The sequence below is a fragment of the Phycomyces blakesleeanus genome, assembly GCF_001638985.1.
Source record: "Phycomyces blakesleeanus NRRL 1555(-) unplaced genomic scaffold PHYBLscaffold_4, whole genome shotgun sequence".
NCBI classification, from domain to species: Eukaryota; Fungi; Mucoromycota; class Mucoromycetes; order Mucorales; family Phycomycetaceae; genus Phycomyces; species Phycomyces blakesleeanus.
Genome location: NW_017265137.1, coordinates 2,319,848 through 2,345,432, shown reverse-complemented (window position 1 = coordinate 2,345,432; position 25,585 = coordinate 2,319,848). Strand labels below are relative to the sequence as shown.

Sequence of the window (25,585 nt, the reverse complement as noted above, 5' to 3'; positions counted from 1 at the left end):
GATCACGATTTACGGCCCGGTAGAACCAAAATGTCGTCTCACACCAGGAAATGCCGCGCCCAATTAAGAAATGTCGTCCGCCTAAAATTGCGCTTATCAATATACATCACGACACACTTGATAGCCCCGCCGCTTTTAACAGCGTTCTACAATCTCTGGAATCAATGTACAATAAAAGGAGTGGTAACAAGAAGCTATGCGTCTACGTGTCGAAATATACTGAATATTTAAAGCAAGATTATATCCAGAAACTATTTGACAAAAAAGGATTGTTATAATTAGATCACATATATGCTCTTGCTAATGATATCTCTTCGCCCGCCACAATATATATATATATATGCCAAGATGTGAACCTCAATTTCGTACAAGATCTCTCACCCCAACTTTTCGAATTCTTTCCAGAAATCTCACCTATTATCAGCGGGTTATGTGTACAATCGAGTACTTTACACAGTGTTGTCCCTTGGATCAAAATTATGAAGCTGGCATAATCGGTTATTATGAAGCTAATAGGACAATGTATGGAAGAATTATTTACAAGACCATAACCACCTCGGGAGGAATGATCACGACATCAGACACTAAAGACACCTTTACACACAATTGCCTTGATAACTTGTTATCATTAACCTTCTCATGTGACAAGTATTTCATTCAAGAGTAGGCAAACAAGAGTCTCGAGCCAAGCCCAAAATTTCACCCAGCTTGGCACGCCTCTGTCAAATTCCGAAAAAGCAAGTACAACATAATTGGTACCGAAGCAAAACAAAAAGCCAAGCAAAACAGTGGAATTGTATCTGACCATATAAAACTCGGTAGAGAGCTCAAGTTAATGTTGGAAAAGTTGATTCACTGAGAATTAAATGATCCAAAAGTATACAGATTGCATGTAAAAGGAGAAATTTTAGAGATTTTCATGATAGACATAAAGGTCTATGGAATTTATCGGTTTTTCGAGGCCGATACTGTAAACCTTGTAGCCAACTTCACCTAAATGATTAGCTTGAGCGCACCTTACCTATATTATACCGATTAAAGGAAAGGTCATTGTCAATGGCAAAAAGACCGGAATTTGTGGAACTTTGAAAGTCAAAAGTTAAAAGGTACCATTGTAAACCCCACACTATCAATATCCTGGGTCAAAAGATGAAGACCTTGAAGTAGCTCTACAGTTTGATTATGTATATCCCTTACACAAGTCATTGGTAAATTCTTTAAATGGTAAACATCACTACGGGAAAAAAAGTGGTCTTTTTGGTGGTCTTTTAGGTGGTATTTTAGGTGGTCTTTTGGGTGGCAGTTTTGGTAAAACCAGCAAAAAGACCATCCCTATTTTTGGAAATATAATTAGATCTCCGTTGACTGATGGATGTTAGGTTTTATTCATATCCCGATATTTAAATTTATGTATTATTCTTCTCGTTCTATTGGTAGAAAGAAAATAAAAAAGAGCTTTCTTATTGGTATAGATGGAAAAAAAGAATCTTTGTATTGTCACTCATAAGATACTTTCGTTATACTGCTACTTTTAATTGGATAATATAAACTTTATTGCAGTATGCACATTGATAGTATTGGTCATTTAAACAAAAGCATTCTCTCAATTGGTTCTCATATATATATTCTGATTCATTCACAGTTTTAATTGGGCAAAAAAAATTTATTTCATAGAAGATCATTATTTAAAAATGTTTTTATTGGTTGTTATAATAGAAATAATATTTTATTCATGAATCGTACTGGCTAAAATTCCTTCAGATTATTACATATTCTCACATTAATTACACAATTTATTGTACCTACCAGATATGAACTTACCAGAGTATTCTCGCTTCTTACGCCCTCTCCAGAGCTGGCTAACCCTTGCAATTGATGCCCAGTTTCTGTGGCATCTGGTAAAATCGATTCCATTGTCTCTGAGTATGATGGAATGATTGATACACAGCCTGTTTTTATCCTCTTGAGGAAGCAATGACCAGCCAGGGTTTGTTCCAAGATCCTGAACAGATGGAAGAGCTGCCAGTTGATCACATATGACCTTGGTACATGTGTTAACAATTCTCTTGGTTTCCTCGGTCAATTCTATTCTAAGATCGTCTGTTATCATCTTGTATATATGCTTTAAAGTTATATCGTTGATTTTTGATACGGGTCTTGGAATGATGCCAGTAAGAGTCTATTATGTTTGACATTAATTGAAAGGACTTTAGTTGTTATAGTATTTGCTTACACTGGTAGAGGTTACAATAGTTCTATCTGGAAATTCCCGATCTTTAAATTCATTGTAAAAACTTGTCATTTGAAGTTGCATCGCATCTTGTCTTTTTTCTAATGCTTCTTGACGGCCTAGCAATGCTTCTTGACCACTCTTTAGGGAAATAAGTGCAGCTTGTATTCCTTGAAGCAACTGAATCACTGTATTGTCTGTATTGTTCATAATTGTAAGAAAAAATCAGTTACGTGTTTGTTATAGAAAAAGAAAGAAAGAGAAATTTTTTTACCAGAAACTATTATTAGTTTCAAATCTTTAGCTTCAATTTTTTAGCTTCAAATTATTAGTTTCAAATTATTTGTACAAATCTATTGGTTACTCCTGAAGAAACATTGATCTAGTAACTTCACTGATGACATACAGATACTTCTTTAAGATCCCGAGCATATATTCAGAATGCATATAACATCATTGTCTTTATATAATTAAGTATAAAGCTATACATTCAGAAAGTAATTAATTCTATTCTTACTTATATAACAAAGTTTTTTTTTTACCTACCTCAAACATGTCCAAAATTACAAAAGCCCCTCGTTACCAATGCCGTACTTGCAAGTCGACCTTTAATAACAGTCGAACATATAAAAGATGTCTCGAACGATGCATGACAAATAGGGCAGAATTACTTGCCAATGGCGAAGTTTCCCAAACTGTCTCTCTTCCTGATCAAAGCCAGTTTACATCAGCAATGGTTCCTAACTTGGCTTTTGGGTAAGCTTATCAAAAGCAAAAACACAAAACGATAGACAGTATATTAATTAGCTGTATACTTTGATAAACAAACAGAGAAAACATCAACACAAGCAGTAGTGAGGATATGGATATCATTGACAGTACTGAAGATGATGAGTCCATGGTGAGATACATAAATACATATATTATGATAATCATACTTATTGTTGTTTATCTTACTATAGTACGATTTTGGAGAAGAATGCGAGAATGTCATTGACGAAATTGAAGGCACCACACCCTCGCTAGTCTTTGATTTTAGCCAGCCTCTTCCTGTTCCCAGCAACGATGATAAAAAGAATCTCGCGTTCATGCAGTTGATCCAAGAGTTCGGAATTTCTCGTCGAGCCCACGAAAAGATTGTAGAACACTTCAACCAGATCCTTGATTGTTCTATCAATATTACGTACCGAGCATGCAGCCCACACCTTGGAAACAAGCTTCTTGAGCGCTTCTCGGGTATCAAAGCAGACGGATACGACATTTGCATCAGAGGTTGTATGCAGTTCAACAACGAGAATGATATCGCATGCGTAAAATGCGGTGAAGCAAGATACAAAAATGGCCAAACTAGCGAAAGTGACACCAGGGTTCCTGTGAGATCGATCGTACAGCTTCCTTTGGCCAGACAGCTTGCTTTGTGCTTGGCTGATGACAAGACCAGGGCTGAAATGCTCTATCGTCATAACCACCAATCCAGCCAAGACGGGCAGAAAGCAGATGTTTTCGATGGTCATGTATACCAATCCATGAAGCATCTGTTTTCTGGTGAAAACGATATTGCGATTTCGTTGTCCATGGACGGGTTCAACCCACACAATGTACCTGGATCAGTAACCATTGTTCATGCAACTGTCTTGGACTTGAATCCGACGATCCGTTATGAGAAAAACAGGATGATCCAAATAGCAATGCTTCCTGGTTGCACTGGTCCCAGTGACATCTGGTCTTTTCTTGAGCCAACGCTGAGAGATCTCCGTTTGCTCCAGACAGAAGGCATGGAAGTAAAGACACCGACGACAACGATCAGGGCAAAGGTACATGTCCTCATGGCCACTGGCGATATTCCAGCTCTGGCAAAGCTGGCATGCCATGTTGGCCACACGAGTAAGAATGGCTGTCGTATTTGTCACGTAGTGGGCCAAACTCCTAAACATGGCCAGTACTTCCGCATGTTGCCTGGAACCCAGACGCGCTCACTGGAGAGTTTCAGAAACTACAATCTGGCAAGCAGTGAAGACAGAAAGGGGCTCAATGGTCAGTCACCGTTAGCCTCAATGGAAACATTCTCTGGCCCGTTTTTTTTCGCGTTAGACGAGATGCATGGTCTGTGCCACGGAATCGGTAAACAGGTATGGGGACTTGTACGCGGAAAGTATGGAATCAAGCATCCTCTATGTCTTTCTCTTGCCACTCAAAGGGAGATTGGTGCTGCAATGGTAGCCGCAAAATCCACAATCCCTACATCGTTGCATGGTGCCTGGAGAGACGTGACAAAGAATGCCGGTTTCTTTAGAGCTGTGGATTGGGCAGACTTTTTACTCTTTGTTGTCCCCACGTTGGTTGCAGAGCGTGTCCAGGACTTGGTTGCCCGAAATGCATTACTTGGCCTGGTTCAAACATGCAATTTACTCATGAGCTGGGAGTTATCAGCAGAGGATCAAACCTCGATAAGAAGGTATGTTTAATGCCATATTTTATTTCATTTTTCATAGTAATTTACTTTTACCTTTTTTCTTAGTAATCTTGTAGAATGGAACTTATTCCTAGAGAGTCTTCTTTCTACAGCAGATATTGACATTGGCGTGTTCACAATTAACCAGCACATTATTCAGCATTATCCTCAGATGATTGATCTATATGGCCCGCCAAGAGCATATAGCACACGATCCGTGGAAAGAGCCATTGGTGAGTACTCCAGGTCCATCAAGAGTAACTCCCAAGTCAGTGTCAATGCTGGAAACATCATGATCAGACTGGCGCAATCCCGGCGTGTAGCGGAACTGACAACCGTTGCAAACACAAAAACTCCACCAGCTAACCTTCTAGTTTACAGTGCATATACCGATGGGTGGCCTGTTACAGAAGGAGGTGATCCTGCCAATGCTGAGTGTGAGATTGAGTTCTGGGGGCCTTTGAAGAATTTAACAATTTTCGATAGCTTTGAAGATAGATCTCATCTTTCATTGCTTCTTAAAACGTTTTATGATTTGAAGGGGGAAGAATTTAGTATGCTTGAGCCTTCCATAAAGACAAGCCGCAAGGCCTATCTTAATGGTTGTGTTATTGACGCTGCATTCAACCAAAGTTCTACAAGAGAGGCATGTCATGTTCATGTGCAGCTACAAGTGGACATGAACTCCAGAAGATCCCGCTCTTACCGTCCAGGATATAAGCATTTCTTCGGAAAGGTGGTTATATTCTTCCAACATGTACACAACTCGAAGAGATGGCCACTAGCTCTCATAACCATATATAGTGTGCATTTGAAAAATGGATTGCCTATTACATCTGTAGTAAAGCCGAAGACTATAGTGATTCATGCCAGTGACATTGTAGAGTTGGTTGGCTTGGTGCCATCAAATGTCAATGGTAGCCATTACATCATTTGGCCTAGCCTTAAACGTGGCCCAAAATTGACACTTGGTGCCTTAAGTGATATATAATTTGTTTTTTTTTTTTTGTAATAAATTTTTCTTTTTTTTTCAAATTGTCTTAACAAATTTTATCCAACCAGCAGAAAGTTTAGATATTTTCTTTTTTTTTTATTTCTGACATCCAATATTTCTCAATTCCAATATATATTTACCAAAAATGTAAGATGTTTAATTAGAATGGACATTTGTCCCTCCTGAGATTTAATTTTAAGCGATTCATTTGCTTTTTATCAACCATTTCAAAGAACAAAGATTTTCTTGTTTCAACTTGGATTTTTGGTGATTTTTTGATTATTATAGGCCAAAAATGAAGTCACAAATTCAAAAAAGACCACCTTTTTCCCATAGTGCATGAAATCAAATGTATACATAATATAGGCATTTAAAAACAAAGTTTATGTGAATAAAATATAGTTAAACCTTTAGTAGCTAGTACTTTCAATCATTGAAGTCATTTTTAAGGTAGTATTGTTGATGGAATATGTATATATACACTGTAAAGAAGGTTGACTAATTTTACATCGTATCATTTGTATTTAAAAGGAGATTAATGGTGAAAAAAGACCTCACCAAATATTTTGCTAGTACAAATATACTATACTTTATATCAATATATATCGAACAAACAGAACCTTTTCTCTCTATTTCACACCTTTATTTGAGTTCAATGTCAATTTTGCTTTAACCTTTTATTTTTTATTGGATTTTTTATTGATTTATTTATTATCGAAAACTCTTCCACAAAGAATAAAAACCTTGATTACCTATGGCTCCAATAAATTATTGTTCAGTAAGCCATCGCTTGAAAAATTTTGATTTTCTTTATAGGCAAAAAAAGAAAGAAAGAAAGAAATTGGCTTGGTACAAGTGCTATTACTGATCTAGAATTCTTATTTTGATGCTGATATTAAACAAATTATTATCATTACAAAATGAAATGATATGCTATTTTGTTTTTCTTACTATGTTATAAAGTGAATAAATGAAATTTTATTCGATAACGGTGTTATATTTTAAAAAATAAAGAAAAACAAAGTGCAGGCGAGAAGTACGGTGAGACTTTGTTTATTGATGAAAAGAGAGATAATCCTCTATTGCTATTTGCTATGTGAGTTTATATAGACATTGTGTGTGTACTTGAGGTAATGATATGAGTATATCATGTGATGTCTGTTTTCTTATATCATAGATGATATATTGTTAAGTTATTACCTACGCTCTTGTTTGAGTGATTAGTGATGTTGACTAAGTTGTGTGACCTTGTTGTCAGTATGTTCTTCATTTAATGATTGTGAGAAATAGATACTGGTCGCTTCTTCAATATGTCTTTATCTAATTGTCTGTGCGCTCTATTTGAATCTACGATTATGTTGGATACAACAAACGGATCTGTGTTTGGAGATATTATTAAAGGCATATTTAACTATACTCCTCTACTATTCGCTTCTTTTTTTTTAAAATAATAATAATAATAATAATATAATAATTAATTATAATTCCAAATCGGTGCTATTAATCTTGTACATACACATATGCAAACTAGACTCAGCAGACGGCCAGTCGATCAAAGTATTAGCGTGTGCGCAACGAGTCACTCTGTGAATATGCACTGCGCAAGTCTACATATATTTTGGGGCTTATTTTATAGCTGAGTCTCTTGAAATAAAAAAGCACCACTTACCAGCAAGATATCAATAGATAAAGACAATAGATTAAGATACCCTATATTTTGGAAATAACTGTTATTACTCGTATCTTTTTTATATTTTTTAAAATCATAATTTATAATAAAGCATTTGTTGCATATTATGCTTTCTTCTTATTTCTTTGAAAAGAAAGAATGCGCTTCAGTAAAGAAAATAACAAACGACAGTAAAATGTTTTGCCATTATTAGATTCTAGAACTGTAATTGACTATATATACTATAGTTAAATTATGATAGTGTATTAATGTAACTACCCGAATCTTGGAGTAGAAGAAATCCATTTCTTTTATTGGAATATTTTTTTAAAAGAAAATGTATATAAAATATACGGCTTGATTCAAATTCGCAATGTCAATTGGACTAGGGGTTGGATTTGATGAGTTTTGTACACTGTGAAATATGTGGTGAGGATTCTAGAGTGTAAGTGGTATAGATACTGTTTATTAAGTATTTGTAACTTTCTTTGATTTTACAACATTTTTTATGCTGGTCGGCTGGTGTGGTATTCTTTATTTTTAGTATTGTTATTTTTAAAACAAAGAATTGTCCAAAGTATGGAGTAATTACTCTGAATATACATGTCCTGTCATTTATAAATGCTGCGGCTTGGATCCCAGTAAAACTAAAGAACATGTTAATCATAATCAAAGCTTCTTCACCCTTCCTACAAACTAAATATTGTGGTATATGAATAAGAAAACCCCACCCTCCTGATACTAGGGTGTGTTGTACAACGTGGAACCGGATTTTTCGCATTATATTTAAGCAACTCTATATTATAATTTAGAATGATCCAATACTGAATTATTATTATTATTATGTATTGAAGTAAATTACCTATTTCAATCTTGTGTGGACCAAGTATTAGTTGCTTTGAGAAAAAGTTGGTCTATAGTAATTAAATATCCTTTGGTAACGAAAGCCATAGAACGATCTCGACATAGACATTTGTTAATTATAGAAACAAACTTTGTATAAATTTTATCCGAGTTGGAATTAAATGACATGATAGATCTTGTAACATATATATGACCTGAGGCTTTATAAATAGTGATTGGTATATCAAGTACCTTTGACTGAAGGTAAAACATAGCCACATGTTTTTCTGTAACCATAACTGTACCTTTTACTGTAGTCATTTCAGTAGAAAGAGGACAAACAATTCTATGAACCTTGTCTCTAAAATTTTGCTCAATACAATTTTGGAATTATCGATAGTTTCCAAATTCTCCCACCATGAATAATATATCAAGTCTAGGGATAATCGGATTAAGTTGACCTCTAATCAACCCCAATACTTTTTTTGTATTTTTTTTCAAGCCTAATATTTGCTCACCAATAGGCTAAAAAGATTCTATACGCATAATGTCTTATGTAACCTTGGAACAGCTATCTTCTACTTCAGTATAAGCCATGATTGGCTTTAACCACTTTACAATTGGAGGCGTACAAGAGTGGACCTTATTTATTGTTATCCCAGATATATTAAATCAAAAGAAAATAATATTAACAATGATCAATAACGGTATAATACTTTTCCTGGCTATCTTATTTTTCTTTTTCTATTCTTAATTTGTATTATGTCTTAAAATCATGCATCATTAGTTCAATTTACTTATCGTAATAACTGAAATTCATATACAGCTAATTGGTTATATAGTCTCACATACATTTATCAATCTGTGCCGATTTACACAGATATTCTGTAGGCATTGCAATCTTTTATAAAATGTCTCTCTTCCTCAAATTCCTTGACCTCAAATAAACTCAATTTGATAGTGTCATCTCCAAGATTACAAATCATAAAACGTTGAACATCATTAAGATGTATATTATTTGTTATATTCTCACTATGATATACATGTCTCAATTGAGTGAAGAACAGACTCCACAACCAAACACTGGTTCCTTCTTGCTAATGAACCTGGCAAGATAGCAATCTCAGGAACTGTTACATACCAGGCATACATATCCTACACACTTATACAGTGTAAACGAGCCAAGCATTACACAATAGGAATTTTAATAGTAACGTATATAAGCAATAATATTTTGCCTATCTAATAAATAACACTCTCACAGTATCCAGTTTTTCATATATTGAGATACTAACCCAAAATCAATCCCCAATACCTCAAACACTTGAACATACACAAAAAAGAAACCGAAATACAAAGTAACTAGGACAACGAACTAGCTATAATGGCTGGCATGTATCAAATTTCCACTCCACTTCATGTAATTCAAGCTGCCAATGTACCTCTGTTATTATATCTATGTCTTGCTTACTCGATAAACTTTATGTATGTCAACTTGTCTTTAAGGATTGTAATATAACAACCGTCTCTACATTTTTGGTAGACTACTCTTATACAGAATATTGAAGGATGTATTTTGTAATGTATCAATACTTGTTTATTCTTCTTATTTGAATTCAAATTATTTTTGCACTGTAAATATAATTACACAAATGTGTATGAAATAACGAATAGAGTGTACTAAGTACTAATTGGTATTAAAGATATAAAATTGTTTGTAGATAATGATACCTCTTTTATATTATGTCCATATTAAACATCTTGTGCACAGTCTGTGTAAATACAATGAGGACATTCGCTTGCGTATTTAGCCCACTGCACCTTTTCTGCCTCTCTTTCAAACGTATATTTCTTTATTTCTTCTCATCTCTCATTTCTCCATTTTTTTCACATTTTTTCTTTCTCCCATTCCAATGCATCTTCTTTACAATGTTCATCCGGATTAGCTAAATTCAGCTAAACATTTTGCGCCATCGGCATTTTCAACAATCATTCTGAATTTTCTTTATAGACTTTATAGACAAAAATAGCCTACACAATTAAACGCAGTGATCAACATAATTACAAAATCATACATGTTATATCTTTATTCTATTATATTTCTTTTCGAATTCATTTAATTATATTAATTCTATCTTATAAATGAACCCTCCTAATTACAACATTGAACTCTTCAATCAAGCAAAAAAAAAGTTTAAAAGTGTGTTTTTTTTATTGGAGACGATACTAGTTCAAAAAGACTTTATTTATTTATTTAAAGATATACATAAAGAAACTATTCTATTTGATTTAATTTCACTTAATGTTCTTTTACATGAGTAAAAGAATAAAAAGCATGACACCAAGTTCTTTGTCCCCGCATTACGCGGCTCAATCTCCTTCAGGACGTAAACCTGACTTGGTAGCGAAGGAGGTGCTGGAATGGTGGCAAACCAACGGAAAGCACCCGTTCATCCAGCCCCACATCTCGTCACCGAGTAATGTGGGTGCGAACTCGCCAGAGAACTTACCACTAGGTGATAAGGTCCAGCTCATTCGACTACCAGTAGCTTCACCGTCAGCCGTTAAAGAGTTCAGTCAGGTTAGCAGTGAAGAGCCAGCACATCTCACCACAGGTTAGACCTCCCTCCCCCCAGCATCATGATTCCACATTGGCGATGCGATGTACACAGTAGTCCTTCCAAAAATGAAAAGAGACCATGCCCCACGACTTCTCAGAATTAACTGAGCTGGCGAGTAACAACTTTCACTTTCCGATGCTTGTAGCATGGAAGAATCTCCCTGCAACGGTCGCAAGAGACGCCTCACTATGAAACCGGGACTGTTGTTGCTCAAGGAGAAAACAAACGACGCGCGTTGGAGGAGGTCTATATGTAACAGAAAATTTTTCATCTGCGATTAAAGTTTAGGACTGCGCTTTCTGTCAGTCTTAGATGTTCACGTCAGAGCAAACGTGACATAGCTATATATTCTTTTTACTGGGTTTGTGTAACTGTTCTAAGGCAGAAGAGACAGCTAATAATATTCACTCAGAGTACTTATGAAGTCAACTTTGTAAGGTGAAGTAAAGTAAAGTAAAGAAGCAAAGAAGTAAAAGAGTAATGAAGAGTTTGGTTTCGATCGGTGTAGCAATAACTCTTAAAGTGGAGTACAAGTTTCTATAACAGCGATTCGCAGGTTACTTTAAAGTGGTCTGTGCGCTTCTTGTTCAAGGACACAAGAAAATGTTTTTTATTTTGTTTGTGCAAATAAACACAAAAGGGACCCACCATCTGCTAGAAAATTAACTCACATATATCTCAAAGCAATATTAAGCAGTAAAGAAAGGGCAGAAAAAAAAGAAAGCAAAAGCTATATATATATATATATAGTTGCTATTTTCAATTGGAAAAGAAATGAGATACTAGAGACCCTGCTAAGGGTTTGACCAGAAAATAGTCTAGATATATTTTCAGCTTAGTCAAGATCAATTTTAATTTGGTTATGAGGATGATTGAGTAGTTGACAAAGGTAATGCCGATTCTACAACAATAAAGATTCGATGCTTCATTGCGATATACAATTAAGACTTTATTGGTAATTCGATCTAGGAAGAAAGGAAGAAATTACCCCAGTAGAATCTATACTTTACAAAGAAAAATACTATAAGATAATGATATTATTTTTAAGGCCAAAATATATTACTGGATATTAATATTTCTTTTTCTCTTTAAGCTTTCTCCTTTAGTTTTGCTTTTAATACATTGATGCTTTAATATTTAAATATTTTAGAATTTAGAATGCGAATATTAAAATGCTTTTTAAAACAAAATAACTTGACTTGCACTTTGTAACAATTTTTACCTAATCTCAATAGTTTAGACTGTAAAGAAAAAAAGAAGCACTCGTATAAGTTTTGCAAAATATTTGAAGCATTAGCCCAAATACACCAGGATTAATCCCATAAATTTCGAGAAAATATAGGTGCTTATATATTGAGGCTTTTAATATTTTAACCAAACCGATCATAATATTGAAAAACACTTTATTGTGAACTAAAACTTTCTTTTCCACTTTGCTCATGCAACCTTGCCTTTTGTAAAAAGGCAAACTTGATCGCTCTTTTTTGTATTACAGATTAATTTCACGACCCGGTATTTAAATATGAGATAGAGAGGTATAGCTAGCTCTCGATAGAACATTCTACCTGGAAATAGTATAGGTTATATTCTACAATTCTAAAATATATGCTGGTATATTGTTCTAGTCCTTTATTCCACTAATAATTCTGCTGTTGTCGCGGTTACATAAAATGAGAAGACGGTATTGGCTACACAACAGAAGTACAAGGCCGCAGAATCTCTTTTTATACGTTTTAAGCTCGTCTTTAATAGGCCCTTAAACTTGCTGGTACCTGAGTACTACTTTTAAATTTTCCTTTTGGGTTCTTCTTTACTGACAGAAAGCTTCAATACTTTATTGTTCTTCTTCATGCACAAAGCCTGCTTCTCAAAGAATTAACACATAAAATTACTCTATAGATGATAAGCCACATAGATAAATCAATCTAATAGATGGAATTATTCTATTGGACGATCAGTGTTTACGTCATATCTCGCGTATTCACTCATACACGTATAGAAAAATGGCTCTTCAGTGTGGGGGTAAGTAAACCCGCCTTTCTCATAAACACAACACAGAGAAATGTTCATGTAAGTAACAGAATTTTTAAAGAAAGTATACCTTACACATGTGGTGCTAATTATGATGAATTTATTTATGTAATTTGTAGTAATGTTACTTTGACATTTACCTAAATGCATTTTCCCAAGAAGTGAATGTAAGTAATCACAAAATAAAATAAAAAATACCCTTATTTCATTGAAACTCTTACTAACAATGCGTAGTTAATAGTAACGAAAAAGTCTGACCCGAAAGGGTCAGCCTTGACATCAGCTTGTTAAGAAAGCCTCTAGTGACGTTGTTGCGGTGAAAACCAAAGCGGCCAACCAAACCACACCCAGTTAATGGCTCTGGGAACGGCTAACAAGAAACACCGGTCTACTCTGGTCTCCTCTATTCTGACATCTGGTACAACGTGGTCAATCCGTCATAGAGAGGTGTAGCATAGGTGGGAGCCACCGGGCGCCAATGAAATACCACCACTCTCTATGACAAGCCAAACGGACTGAGGGCGAGCCCCCTATACTCTCCTCCCCGTTGATGTCAGATGTTGAGGTTCAAAGACGATCAGATAGACTGGTTTTTTATGGGTTGACAGCCGAACGTTCTAGCGACGCAGTTGACCTATAATAAAACCAACTCAACCCGTGCGATAGGCATCCATGTGTCTGGGGTATGACTGATTTAACAAGTTGGGACGCCTATTTAGCCCAAGTAGAAGAGTCAGTATAGAGTTTGGTCCGACTGTCATGATGTACTAGTCTACTTCTTGCTAGCTGGTACCCGATATTGTAACAGCAAATGGAGTTTTTTTTCGCAAGATAAATTACTTTATTCAAGCCTCCACTCTCTCGTGATCGGTGTTCTGATCCTGTTTTCGCGAAGATGTGCTTGTTCAATGAGTTTTTGACTGAACGCCTTTAAGTCATCACTCTGTGCTGGAAACAATGTTACTCGTTCTCCGTACAGCTTTGTACTTGACACCATATATTGTTTTTCGTTTATTACTGTCTAGGCAGTCGTAAGCAAAGACACCCTGATAATGCCAATTCTAGAACGGTAAAATCTCGTTCATCCCAAACGAAAAAGGCGGGGTCTCCAAACTTTATACGGTCTTCGTTGCCTAAAAAAGTGAAGTTCGCCCTTGTCTTTCGATTTCTTCCCCCCGTCTCGGTCTATAGTTAACTTTTTAGTTGGCTTGACAGGTGTTTTTCCAACCTTGGTTGGAAGAGCGTGAGTTCGAATCTCACAGAGACGTATTACTAGCAGCAAGCTAGTTACAACTTCGTATATATTATAATTACTAGAGCACAAGCTAGTCATAAAGAGTATTTCAATATAGTAAAAACATCATTTAATTGTAAAAAGATATTTAATGGATTGCTTACTGCTTGTTCTTGATCAAAAGCACTATAAAAGACCATAACATATCAGTATCCTCATGGAAAGCATGTTTAACATATACGAGTTCAAACTCCCGCCTGCTGATCATCTTCATCTCAGTACAAACTATCTTGCAAGTATTAATTAAGTAGAAACGAATTAGAAAGTATTTTGTAATGTGCATTGAAGCATTACTGACTTTCTATCTAGCATCAAGGTGTAAACACACATCGATTTATAACATCATTGCTGTTGATGTCCCACTCAAATAAGTTAATAATATTACCATGTCAGCTGTTCAGAAAATTTGCAAGCTCACTGAGGTATTTGAGATTGTTTATGGATTAGTATATCAATAATGAGAAAAGTAAATATTGTGAGAGTGTTATTTATTAAAGAGACCAAATAATATTGTTTGTATATATTATTACTAAAATCCCTATAATTCAAATCCCTGTTGTGTAATGGTTGGTTTACACTGTATGAGTGCGTAGTATACATGTGTCTGGTGTGTAACAGTTACGGAGATTGTTAACTTGCTAGATTCATTAGCAAGCAGAAAACAGTGTTTGGTTCTGGAGTCTGTTCTTCACTCAATTGTGATGTGTGTACCACAGCTACCAGCATACTAGCCTTTTTATACTATTATCTTATTTATTAATATTCATAAAAAGAAAAAAAAATACATATATATTACAATACATAGTTTCTCTTTATTAATATCAACAAGCTTATTGGATATTTATTGACTATAATATGTTGATAATAATAAAAATCCAAATCCAAATCAAAAGAATTTTTTATTAACAATTTATTAGTTGACTATATCGAGGAATACATATATAGAGAGAAAAAGGTCAAATTCTTAGTTCACCACTTTGTATATAATAATAACAATAACAAAAGTGGATCCATCCCCCTCAGGACAAAGACCTGATTTGACAGCGAGGAGGAAAAAGGAATTGGTTGCTCTCTTTCTAAGAAAGAGTGGTATGGAAAGCAGAGGCGAGGTCAAGCAGCGCTGCACATCAGCATACACCATTCCAAGCTAACGGATGTTTTCAGAACAACATTTTCCGCACCACATTGCGCATAACTACAACCAACTCATCTGGACACTTGCGCAGGAAACTGCCAGTGTGATACGCCAGTAAAGACCGTAAAACACAGTACAAGAAATCATTTGTGCATTCTCTCTTGTAGGTCCAGAATAAAGAAAGCTGATCCTATCTGAGAACTAAACGCCCAGACAAGATATTCAAAGTAGAGTCAGTATATATGTTATGATTTTGAACGGGTGCTATGTGTAAAATAATATGCTTATCCTGCTGCTAATACTATGGGGTTAGCAACTTTTGTACCAGATAAACGGAAATAGCTGTGAATAAAAATATACTACTCATAAACCGCAAAAACTGTGCTAGGATCTTGTTTAGCAAGAGTTTGTTGATAATGTATCTGTGTAAAGCAATAGACAAAGATTATTGATTAGAGTCGATGTAAATGAAGAAAGATCTGCAAAAAAGAGAGAGAAACTTATCAAATAGTGTCGGGCCAAACAACCGTGTTATAGAGAGAGAATGTCAAATTCTTAGTTCACCACTTTGTCAAAAAAAATGACAAGAGTAGATCCATCCCCCTCAGGACGAAGACCTGATTTGACAGCGAAGGGGAAAAAATGAGTTGGTTGCTCTCTTTTCAAAAAAGAGTGGAGTGGAAAACAGAGGCGAGGTCAAGCAGCGCTGCACGTCAGCATGCACCGTTCCAAGCCAACAGATGTTTTCTAAATCAACGGTTTCCACACCGGATCTCACACTGCCACAACCAACTCGTCTAGACACTTGCGCAGGAAACTGCCAGTGAGATACGCCAATAAAGACCGTAAAACACAGTACAAGAGATAATTCGTGCATTCTCTCTTGCAGGTCTAGAATAAAGAAACGTAAGCTCGTCTGGGAACGAAACGCCCAGAGAGTCGACACTAGTAAAGTAAGTATATTTTGCTCTTATATTCTTTACGGAACAATACTTACCGGAATTTTTTGTGACGAAGACGGATACTTTGGAGAAAGAAAAAAAGAAAAGAAAGCGAATACATAGAGCAAGGTATACATATAAAGGGTATATACAAAGAGGGGTATAGTGTTGTATCCAACATAATCGTAGATTCAAATAGAGCGCACAGACAATAAGACAAAGACATATTGAATAAGCGACCAGTATCAATTATACATTATTTCTCACACTATCATTAAATAAAGAATATACCGATAACAAGGTCACACACCTTAGTCAACATCACTAATCACTCAAACAAGAGCGTGGGTAATAACTTAACAATATATTATCTATGATATAAGAAAACAGACATCACATGATATACTCATATCATTATCCTAAATACACACGCAATGTCTATATAAACTCACATAGCAAATAGCAATAGAAGATCATCTCTCTTTTCATCAATAAACAAAGTCTCACCGTACTTCTCGTCTGCACTTTGTTTTTCTTTCTTTTCTAAAAATATAACATTTTTTACGGTGAACTCTTATCACAATCAAAACATGTCTTCCGAAAACCAGTCTCCCGCCCCCAGTGTTCAGAGCAGCCTCAACACAAGTGAAATCGCAAGCAATGAACAGGCCAACAAGTCCATGTTGGCTATTACCAGACTTAGGGATCTCCTGGCTGCTGCTTCCATCGCCCTAGCCGATGCCATCGAACAAAACCAGCCTGAGGACACCAAGAATCAAATAAGGCTGACAATTGCGGCCACAGAAGGCGATCTGGCTATCCTCATGTCAGCACATACCCATTTGCTTCGTTCTGGTCCTGCCCGCGCTGAGCAAGTTGCTCCCCAATCCCGTGTTGTACCTCGCGAGCTACCAGTTCTTCAGTGGCAAGGAAACGAGTGGGACAACACCCAGAAGGTCTACTCGTCCATTGAAGAGTGTCTGGACAAATTCGAGGATGTGCTCCACTCATACAGTCTGGACCTTAATGTGGACTGGCACCGTCTACTCCCCATTGTTCTGTCAAGAGAACAGCGTTCCTGGTATGACAACTACCTTCGTAGTTCACCCGAGCTTCCCTGGTCCTTTGTCCGCGACGCCTTTATCAAGGTATATGGAATCAACGACCTTGAGCGTCAAGTACAGCTCACACATGAGCTGATGCTCATGAGAATGAGCCCTACAGAAACCGTCAGCAACTACACGGACCGTTACCAAAGGGTTCGTCGGGAAGCTGACGTGGCAGACAACATGCAGGCAGCCATTGCATACACTGCCACACTTCTGCCCGAGCTGGCAAGACAAGTCTCCTTGCTACAAGTCAACATGCCCAGGGAAAAACGGGACACCATTGACAAGGCTGCTTCCCTGGCCCGGTCCATCTATAGCAAGGTCTTTCTGATGAGCTTGCATAACGACCCTGTGCCCAAAGGCCGCCATCTCAGCCCAGAACAGACGACCCGCATGTCTGCTGCCACCTCTTCTGCCCGCTCCCCTGGTTCTCCCCGTGAAGCCACACAGAGCCGTGAGCGCTCTTCCAGCAAGAGGTGCTCGCTCCATGGCAAGGGCAGCCATGACTCCGAAGACTGCCGCATCCTCAAGAACGCACTGGCAGCAAAAGGGGGCAATCGGGTTGAAAAAGCCCCCTACATCAACAAGTACGTTGGTTCTGCTCCTTGCCGTTGGTGCGGTGAAGTTTGGTCCCACAAACATCGCTGTTCTTCCGTCGCTGGTTCCTCCAGCTCTTCCAGTTCTGCGTCTGGCTCTCCCAGGGGCTCTGCTCCCCACTTCGCCGTCCGTTCTGCCCACACTGTCTCTGACGACAGTTCTCCCTCAGATGTCAGCACATCTGAGGATGATCAGTCCATGCACATGGACTTTGAACAGTGCTCCCCATGTAAGTACACGGGCACTCACGTAGATCTCAGTAAACGGTCTACTCACTCCTATCTCGTTCCTATTTCTTTAGAAGAGGAAAAACTATGGGCACTGGTAGACACCGGGGCCACCATCAGCTCTGTCAACACCAAGCTCTGTAGCAAGTTTGGGTGGTCAATAATTCCTCGCAAAGGGAAAATCGTGTTGGCCACTAGTAACGCTATAGCTCATAGACTAGGAGTAACAAAACCAATAAAAGTTTTTTATAACAACAAACACATTACACATTCTTTTGAAGTTTTGGATCTCGCTGAGAATATAGATGTTAGTATTGGTACAGATTTAATGCCAAGCCTTGGTATTCATTTACTGGGACTAGCAGAGAGTTGGTATGGTTCTAATACACCTCAGACCCCTACACCCATAGCTGAAATAGAAAAGCCCAATAATTCACCAGCTGGTACACCCACTGAACATTCTCAATTCATGAAGGCTCTACTACCCTTCATTAAAGCCAATGAAGCCATACCCATCACTTCATTTTGTACAGTTAAGGAATCTATTGTACGACTACCAACGCCCCCAGGTCAAGTAGTCTATAGACGACAATATCCTATTGCTTTACAACTTGTTCCACTGATGGCCAAACATATAAACCAATGGCTTACTGATGGCACCATACAAAGGGCACCCGTCAATACTAAGTGGAACAGCCCACTCACATTCGCTCCTAAAAAAGATGAGTTTGGTAATCCCACAGGCAAGCGTCCTTGCTTAGATCCCAGAGCCATCAACACTCTGCTACCTGACGACAGATTCCCTTTGCCACTCATCTCTGAACTCTTTCACAGGCTACGGGGTGCAACAATCTTCACTACGCTAGACCTCAAGAGTGCCTTTCATCGATTCAAAATTCATGAAGACGATAGACACAAGACTACATTCACGTTTGAAGGCAATCAGTATATGTTTCGAGGATGTCCCTTTGGTCTCAAGCCATTGTCGTCCAAGTTTCAGCGAGTAGTCAATTTGATTTATCACGATACTCCATATGTCACTGCATTTGTCGACGACATCGTAGTTTTTTCCACTAACATGTCTGACCATGTTAAACACGTCCAAACGGCTATTCAAAAGCTCACGGATGTCAATCTCATTCTCAATCCGCAGAAATGTCACTTTGCACAAACTTCTGTATCGTTACTGGGTTTTACTGTAAGCACTAGAGGTATTGATCTTGATGCTCGCAAGGTTCACAATGCTACCATGTGGCCACAACCCAAGTCTGGCAAAGACATTCAACGCTTCATGGGTCTCGTCAACTATTTTCGTGAGCACATTCCCAACTTGTCGCAACTGTCTTCTCCTCTGGACAAACTACGCAATGCTGACTCACTACACGGGTTATGGACAGAAGAACAAACGCAAGCTTTTTCCAAGCTCAAAATTGCACTTACACACGCACCAGTCCTAAGCCACCCTGACACAACCCAACCATTTCTGGTTGCCACAGACGCCTCCAACACAGGTATTGGCGCCGTGCTCTATCAGATCATAGACAACCAATATCGCTACATTGGTTTTATGGCACGGTCACTTTCCAAATCTGAACGCAACTATCCTGTCACCAAACGTGAACTTTTGGGCATCGTTTATGCTTTGACTAAATTCCATAAGTTCTTGTGGGGTAACAAGTTCACGTTGTACACGGATCACAAGGCTCTCACGTACCTTCACACGCAAGAAATTGCCAACCCTATGATGATAAACTGGCTTGATGTACTCTGCGACTATACTTATGACATAGTCCACCGCCCTGGCATTGACAATATATTGCCAGATGTTTTATCGCGCCTTTTCACCTCGGAAAAACCGCTGGGGGAGGGTAAAACCGTAGAAATCTCTACGAATCATCGAATAAAGAACACACAAAATACACATGCTATCCAACGCATGCACAACACAGGGGATATGATAACACCACCTATCAAAGACAGACAGCATCTACTCAACCAAGCACATCTACTCGGCCACTTTGGTACAGACGCTATTGTCAACGCTATACATAGTGATGGACTACACTGGACTAATCTCAAGCAAGAGGCAACAGAAACAGTAAAGCGCTGCTTGAATTGCCAACGGTTCAATGTCTCAAAACACGGCTATCATCCGCTGAAGCCTATTACAGCCAGTCAACCAGGTGAACACTGGGCCATAGACTTAGCTGGCCCATACACCACCTCGCACAACGGCAATCATTACATGCTAGTAATGGTTGACATCTTTTCCCGATTCTGCATACTCCGCGCAATTCCAGATAAGACATCTTTAACAATTGCAAAACAACTCATTCAAATCTTTTGCGACTTCGGCCTACCCAAGGTTTTACAGTCAGATAATGGTACCGAGTTTGTCAACGAACTCGTCAAGACTTTCACAAATACAGCAGGAATTGATCATCGGCTTGTAACACCCTATCATCCGCGAGCAAATGGAGTTGCTGAAAAATGGGTACACACAGCCAAGGAAGTCATCAACAAGAGAACACAGGGAGCAAAGCGAGACTGGGACATATACATCCCAAGCACACAGCTAGCCATAAATAGCAAACATGCTAAGCTACATGGCACACGCCCATTCACTCTAATGTTTGCAAGACAACCAAACGATTTTGCTGATTACAGAAAAACAGAGAGCACGCACAACGCTCCTAACAGTCTACCAGATATGAAAAAAAGAATTGAACAAATGGAGACTGTCGTATTCCCAGCAATCTGCGAACGCATCAAAGCTACACAAGCTGCTGATAAAGGAAAACACGACAAAGACCATAAAATAATAATGGAGTTCCCGAACGACAGCAACGTGATGATAAAGAACATATTAAGAAAGTCTAAGACGGACCCAAGATATGAGGGACCATTCACAGTCAAGGGCAGAACAAAGGGAGGCAGCTACATTTTGCAAGACGAAACGGGAGCACTTCTATCACGAAACATCCCACCTTCGCAGATAAAGCTGATCTCACAAGATACTGTTATATCTCCAGATAGCTTTTACGAGATACAGGCCATCATTGATCATCGTCAAGAAAAAGGCGACTATCTTTACAGAGTGCGCTGGAAAAACTATGCACCAGATCAAGACACTTGGGAGCCCACAAGCAATTTCAACGATCTGAGCATAATTGACAAATATTGGCAAAGACGAGGTCCAGAAAAACCCACCAATAAATCTACAATTATACATAACAAGCGTACACATCCAACACAAGAACCTACACGCTTTAGCAAACGCATACGCAAATAAAGACATTTGCTCTCATACATGTACATATACTCCCCTAAGCAATTCAAACGGTTGTTCCAACCTGGAGGGGGGTAATGTTGTATCCAACATAATCGTAGATTCAAATAGAGCGCACAGACAATAAGACAAAGACATATTGAATAAGCGACCAGTATCAATTATACATTATTTCTCACACTATCATTAAATAAAGAATATACCGATAACAAGGTCACACACCTTAGTCAACATCACTAATCACTCAAACAAGAGCGTGGGTAATAACTTAACAATATATTATCTATGATATAAGAAAACAGACATCACATGATATACTCATATCATTATCCTAAATACACACGCAATGTCTATATAAACTCACATAGCAAATAGCAATAGAAGATCATCTCTCTTTTCATCAATAAACAAAGTCTCACCGTACTTCTCGTCTGCACTTTGTTTTTCTTTCTTTTCTAAAAATATAACATATAGATATAGATATAGATAAAGCTATAGATAAAAGTATATAGAGTCGGAAATAAAGATAAATAGAGTAAAGTCTGTTGAAAAATAACACTATCACAATAAAGGAATCTTTTAATGATAAAGAAGCCGTATATACAAATGAAAAGAAAAAAGTTCTTACCAAAATGCCCTTATGCCAAAGAGTTATGTTCAATCGGCCAAAAAAAAAACTATATGAGAGAGATGCTTTAAAGAAATAAAGGGATATATTATAGTATGGCTCAAAGATGAAGAGATATATAGACATATAGATGTAAAAGTTCTCCAAGGATTAGACGATATATCAATGGAAAGATAATTCAAAGGTAAAGAGATATGTAAGCATATAGATCGAGAGGTTCTCCAAGGATTAGGCGATATATCGACGGAAAGATAGTTCAAAGATAAAAGAGAGAGAGAGAGATAGAGAGATTTTGCTTGACCAAGCTTCTGCTAGTCTTTATATAGACAATTATTTGATTTTTTTTTCTTAAAAAAAAAAGAGAGGGAAAACATGGTCACTATATCGCAGTTTTTTGGAGTTATGAATGCAAATGCAGATCATCTCTTAAAATGCTATATAATACAACAGAGTAATAAGTTACCTAGTACTCTTTTGAATATTCTTGAAAATAATTATTACAAAACCTATGTAGATAGAGAGTATCAACTTATCACTCTTCAAAAAAAAATATAAATGCCTCGATATTACTCTTACAAGGAATACACTAGAGTATATTGTACTGTATTCCAAAGAATAAAAGATATATTTGCAACATTCTTACTATCAATAAGATAGCTAGGTAACATTTTATGCACAGCGACTGATACAAATAGTAATTATAAGAGCTTTTTTTTTAAAAAAAAAAGAGAGAGAAAGGAATCTACAGCATTAATAATTGATGTACACCGCTGAGATTTTAATTGCAATATACTACCTTTGCATATCAATATTCCATCATATAATTATTATTTATATGGAGAATATTACTCGTCAAAGAAGTGCTCTGTAAAAAAAAACACCCGCCTTCTCTATGAAAGCTTACACTTTATTAAAAAAACCAAGATCTTTCACAACATAATTTGTATTTTATATAAAAAAACTTTCGAGTAATAATCTTTTTCGATATTTTATGCCAATTAGTTGTGTTTTTGGTCAATGAGGTAGTGAATCTTTTATTTCATTTTTGATCGGCATTTGTATACAAAAATAATAGGATACATACTTTACAATTAACTGATATTCTTTGTACGCGGTTAATAAATAAATATAATGTCTTATTGATAAATTTGAGAATGAAACTTGTTTTTTATCAATGAGTGTCCCTCTTGCTACTACACTTGTATAAAAAAAAAGCATTTTTTCTCTGATAATAAAACAAAACATGAAAAATCTAGAGAATCTAATCAAAGAAAAATGACTTATAAATACTAGCAGTTAAATTATTTAAGCATTTAATGCAAATATCTAATACTAATTTTTACATTAGATAGGATTATATCACTAAAGCCTGAAATTTTGATTGCACTATAGCCTGTCAAGTTTGCTTACATGATGTTTTTGGACTTATAATAATCAACTTTTGAATGTTATTTACAGAGAATTGTTAATAAAAGTATATCTCACATGCTATCATTTATTACAAGTTGTATTATTATTCTTAAAAGTTGGCAGAGGTTTTGACAAGACTTTATTTGGTGCAAAAGTGTTTTTTATTGTGAGTATAGATCAAGAAAATCATATATATATATATATTATTAGGGTACAAAATATATTACTTATTTCCAGAGTATACAGCATAACGTTTTTGCTTATATCTGCCTTCGATCAAAAATGAAATAAAAGATTCACTACCTCATTGACCAAAAACACAACTAATTGGCATAAAATATCGAAAAAGATTATTACTCGAAAGTTTTTTTATATAAAATACAAATTATGTTGTGAAAGATCTTGGTTTTTTTAATAAAGTGTAAGCTTTCATAGAGAAGGCGGGTGTTTTTTTTTACAGAGCACTTCTTTGACGAGTAATATTCTCCATATAAATAATAATTATATGATGGAATATTGATATGCAAAGGTAGTATATTGCAATTAAAATCTCAGCGGTGTACATCAATTATTAATGCTGTAGATTCCTTTCTCTCTCTTTTTTTTTTAAAAAAAAAGCTCTTATAATTACTATTTGTATCAGTCGCTGTGCATAAAATGTTACCTAGCTATCTTATTGATAGTAAGAATGCTGCAAATATATCTTTTATTCTTTGGAATACAGTACAATATACTCTAGTGTATTCCTTGTAAGAGTAATATCGAGGCATTTATATTTTTTTTGAAGAGTGATAAGTTGATACTCTCTATCTACATAGGTTTTGTAATAATTATTTTCAAGAATATTCAAAAGAGTACTAGATAACTTATTACTCTGTTGTATTATATAGCATTTTAAGAGATGATCTGCATTTGCATTCATAACTCCAAAAAACTGCGATATAGTGACTATGTTTTCCCTCTCTTTTTTTTTTAAGAAAAAAAAATCAAATAATTGTCTATATAAAGACTAGCAGAAGCTTGGTCAAGCAAAATCTCTCTATCTCTCTCCCTTTTATCTTTGAACTATCTTTCCGTCGATATATCGCCTAATCCTTGGAGAACCTCTCGATCTATATGCTTACATATCTCTTTACCTTTGAATTATCTTTCCATCGATATATCGTCTAATTCTTGGAGAACTTTTACATCTATATGTCTATATATCTCTTCATCCTTGAGCCATACTATAATATATCCCTTTATTTCTTTAAAGCATCTCTCTCGTATAGTTTTTTTTGGCCGATTGAACATAACTCTTTGGCATAAGGGCATTTTGGTAAGAACTTTTTTTCTTTTCATTTGTATATACGGCTTCTTTATCATTAAAAGATTCCTTTATTGTGATAGTGTTATTTTTCAACAGACTTTACTCTATTTATCTTTATTTCCGACTCTATATACTTTTATCTATAGCTTTATCTATATCTATATCTATACCCCTCTTTGTATATACCCTTTATATGTATACCTTGCTCTATGTATTTGCTTTCTTTTCTTTTTTTCTTTCTCCAAAGTATCCGTCTTCGTCACAAAAAATTCCGGTAAGTATTGTTCCGTAAAGAATATAAGAGCAAAATATACTTACTTTACTAGTGTCGACTCTCTGGGCGTTTCGTTCCCAGACGAGCTTACGTTTCTTTATTCTAGACCTGCAAGAGAGAATGCACGAATTATCTCTTGTACTGTGTTTTACGGTCTTTATTGGCGTATCTCACTGGCAGTTTCCTGCGCAAGTGTCTAGACGAGTTGGTTGTGGCAGTGTGAGATCCGGTGTGGAAACCGTTGATTTAGAAAACATCTGTTGGCTTGGAACGGTGCATGCTGACGTGCAGCGCTGCTTGACCTCGCCTCTGTTTTCCACTCCACTCTTTTTTGAAAAGAGAGCAACCAACTCATTTTTTCCCCTTCGCTGTCAAATCAGGTCTTCGTCCTGAGGGGGATGGATCTACTCTTGTCATTTTTTTTGACAAAGTGGTGAACTAAGAATTTGACATTCTCTCTCTATAACACGGTTGTTTGGCCCGACACTATTTGATAAGTTTCTCTCTCTTTTTTGCAGATCTTTCTTCATTT

General features: G+C 36.6%; 10 protein-coding genes across 10 annotated transcripts; 5 read left to right on the top strand and 5 right to left on the bottom strand.

Moving 5' to 3' along the window:
- Window positions 1-340: 340 nt before the first annotated feature.
- Window positions 341-1,379, top strand: PHYBLDRAFT_164809 (hypothetical protein; the record flags this gene model as incomplete). Its single annotated transcript, XM_018435082.1, has 3 exons — window positions 341-663; window positions 1,042-1,106; window positions 1,150-1,379. 3 exons carry the CDS (start codon window positions 341-343, stop codon window positions 1,377-1,379), a joined length of 618 nt encoding a protein of 205 aa, XP_018295969.1.
- A 347-nt stretch (window positions 1,380-1,726) lies between these two features.
- PHYBLDRAFT_164808 (hypothetical protein) lies at window positions 1,727-2,440 on the bottom strand (the record flags this gene model as incomplete). The annotated part of the gene is made up of 3 exons (XM_018435081.1): window positions 1,727-1,755; window positions 1,822-2,179; window positions 2,234-2,440. 3 exons carry the CDS (start codon window positions 2,438-2,440, stop codon window positions 1,727-1,729), a joined length of 594 nt encoding a protein of 197 aa, XP_018295968.1.
- Window positions 2,441-2,783: 343 nt separating this feature from the next.
- Window positions 2,784-5,673, top strand: PHYBLDRAFT_73852 (hypothetical protein; the record flags this gene model as incomplete). Its single annotated transcript, XM_018442930.1, has 5 exons — window positions 2,784-2,986; window positions 3,062-3,131; window positions 3,193-3,466; window positions 4,001-4,685; window positions 4,749-5,673. 5 exons carry the CDS (start codon window positions 2,784-2,786, stop codon window positions 5,671-5,673), a joined length of 2,157 nt encoding a protein of 718 aa, XP_018295967.1.
- A 2,034-nt stretch (window positions 5,674-7,707) lies between these two features.
- PHYBLDRAFT_74183 (hypothetical protein) lies at window positions 7,708-8,509 on the bottom strand (the record flags this gene model as incomplete). The annotated part of the gene is made up of 3 exons (XM_018442998.1): window positions 7,708-7,806; window positions 7,938-8,141; window positions 8,441-8,509. The coding sequence occupies 3 exons, from the start codon at window positions 8,507-8,509 to the stop codon at window positions 7,708-7,710; spliced, it is 372 nt and encodes a 123-aa protein (XP_018295966.1).
- A 1,981-nt stretch (window positions 8,510-10,490) lies between these two features.
- PHYBLDRAFT_164805 (hypothetical protein) lies at window positions 10,491-11,615 on the top strand (the record flags this gene model as incomplete). Its single annotated transcript, XM_018435080.1, has 2 exons — window positions 10,491-10,803; window positions 11,560-11,615. The coding sequence occupies 2 exons, from the start codon at window positions 10,491-10,493 to the stop codon at window positions 11,613-11,615; spliced, it is 369 nt and encodes a 122-aa protein (XP_018295965.1).
- Window positions 11,616-13,194: 1,579 nt separating this feature from the next.
- Window positions 13,195-13,480, top strand: PHYBLDRAFT_141786 (hypothetical protein; the record flags this gene model as incomplete). The annotated part of the gene is made up of 2 exons (XM_018430669.1): window positions 13,195-13,258; window positions 13,347-13,480. 2 exons carry the CDS (start codon window positions 13,195-13,197, stop codon window positions 13,478-13,480), a joined length of 198 nt encoding a protein of 65 aa, XP_018295964.1.
- Window positions 13,481-13,681: 201 nt separating this feature from the next.
- On the bottom strand, window positions 13,682-14,417 carry PHYBLDRAFT_164804 (hypothetical protein; the record flags this gene model as incomplete). The annotated part of the gene is made up of 3 exons (XM_018435079.1): window positions 13,682-13,826; window positions 13,962-14,165; window positions 14,239-14,417. 3 exons carry the CDS (start codon window positions 14,415-14,417, stop codon window positions 13,682-13,684), a joined length of 528 nt encoding a protein of 175 aa, XP_018295963.1.
- A 912-nt stretch (window positions 14,418-15,329) lies between these two features.
- On the bottom strand, window positions 15,330-16,146 carry PHYBLDRAFT_164803 (hypothetical protein; the record flags this gene model as incomplete). Its single annotated transcript, XM_018435078.1, has 3 exons — window positions 15,330-15,470; window positions 15,595-15,691; window positions 15,887-16,146. The coding sequence occupies 3 exons, from the start codon at window positions 16,144-16,146 to the stop codon at window positions 15,330-15,332; spliced, it is 498 nt and encodes a 165-aa protein (XP_018295962.1).
- Window positions 16,147-16,800: 654 nt separating this feature from the next.
- On the top strand, window positions 16,801-18,399 carry PHYBLDRAFT_180047 (hypothetical protein; the record flags this gene model as incomplete). The annotated part of the gene is made up of 2 exons (XM_018438256.1): window positions 16,801-18,145; window positions 18,218-18,399. Coding segments are annotated over 2 exons (1,347 nt in total). The 3' UTR covers window positions 18,220-18,399.
- Window positions 18,400-25,223: 6,824 nt separating this feature from the next.
- On the bottom strand, window positions 25,224-25,470 carry PHYBLDRAFT_141783 (hypothetical protein; the record flags this gene model as incomplete). The annotated part of the gene is made up of 2 exons (XM_018430668.1): window positions 25,224-25,379; window positions 25,462-25,470. 2 exons carry the CDS (start codon window positions 25,468-25,470, stop codon window positions 25,224-25,226), a joined length of 165 nt encoding a protein of 54 aa, XP_018295960.1.
- Window positions 25,471-25,585: the final 115 nt, after the last annotated feature.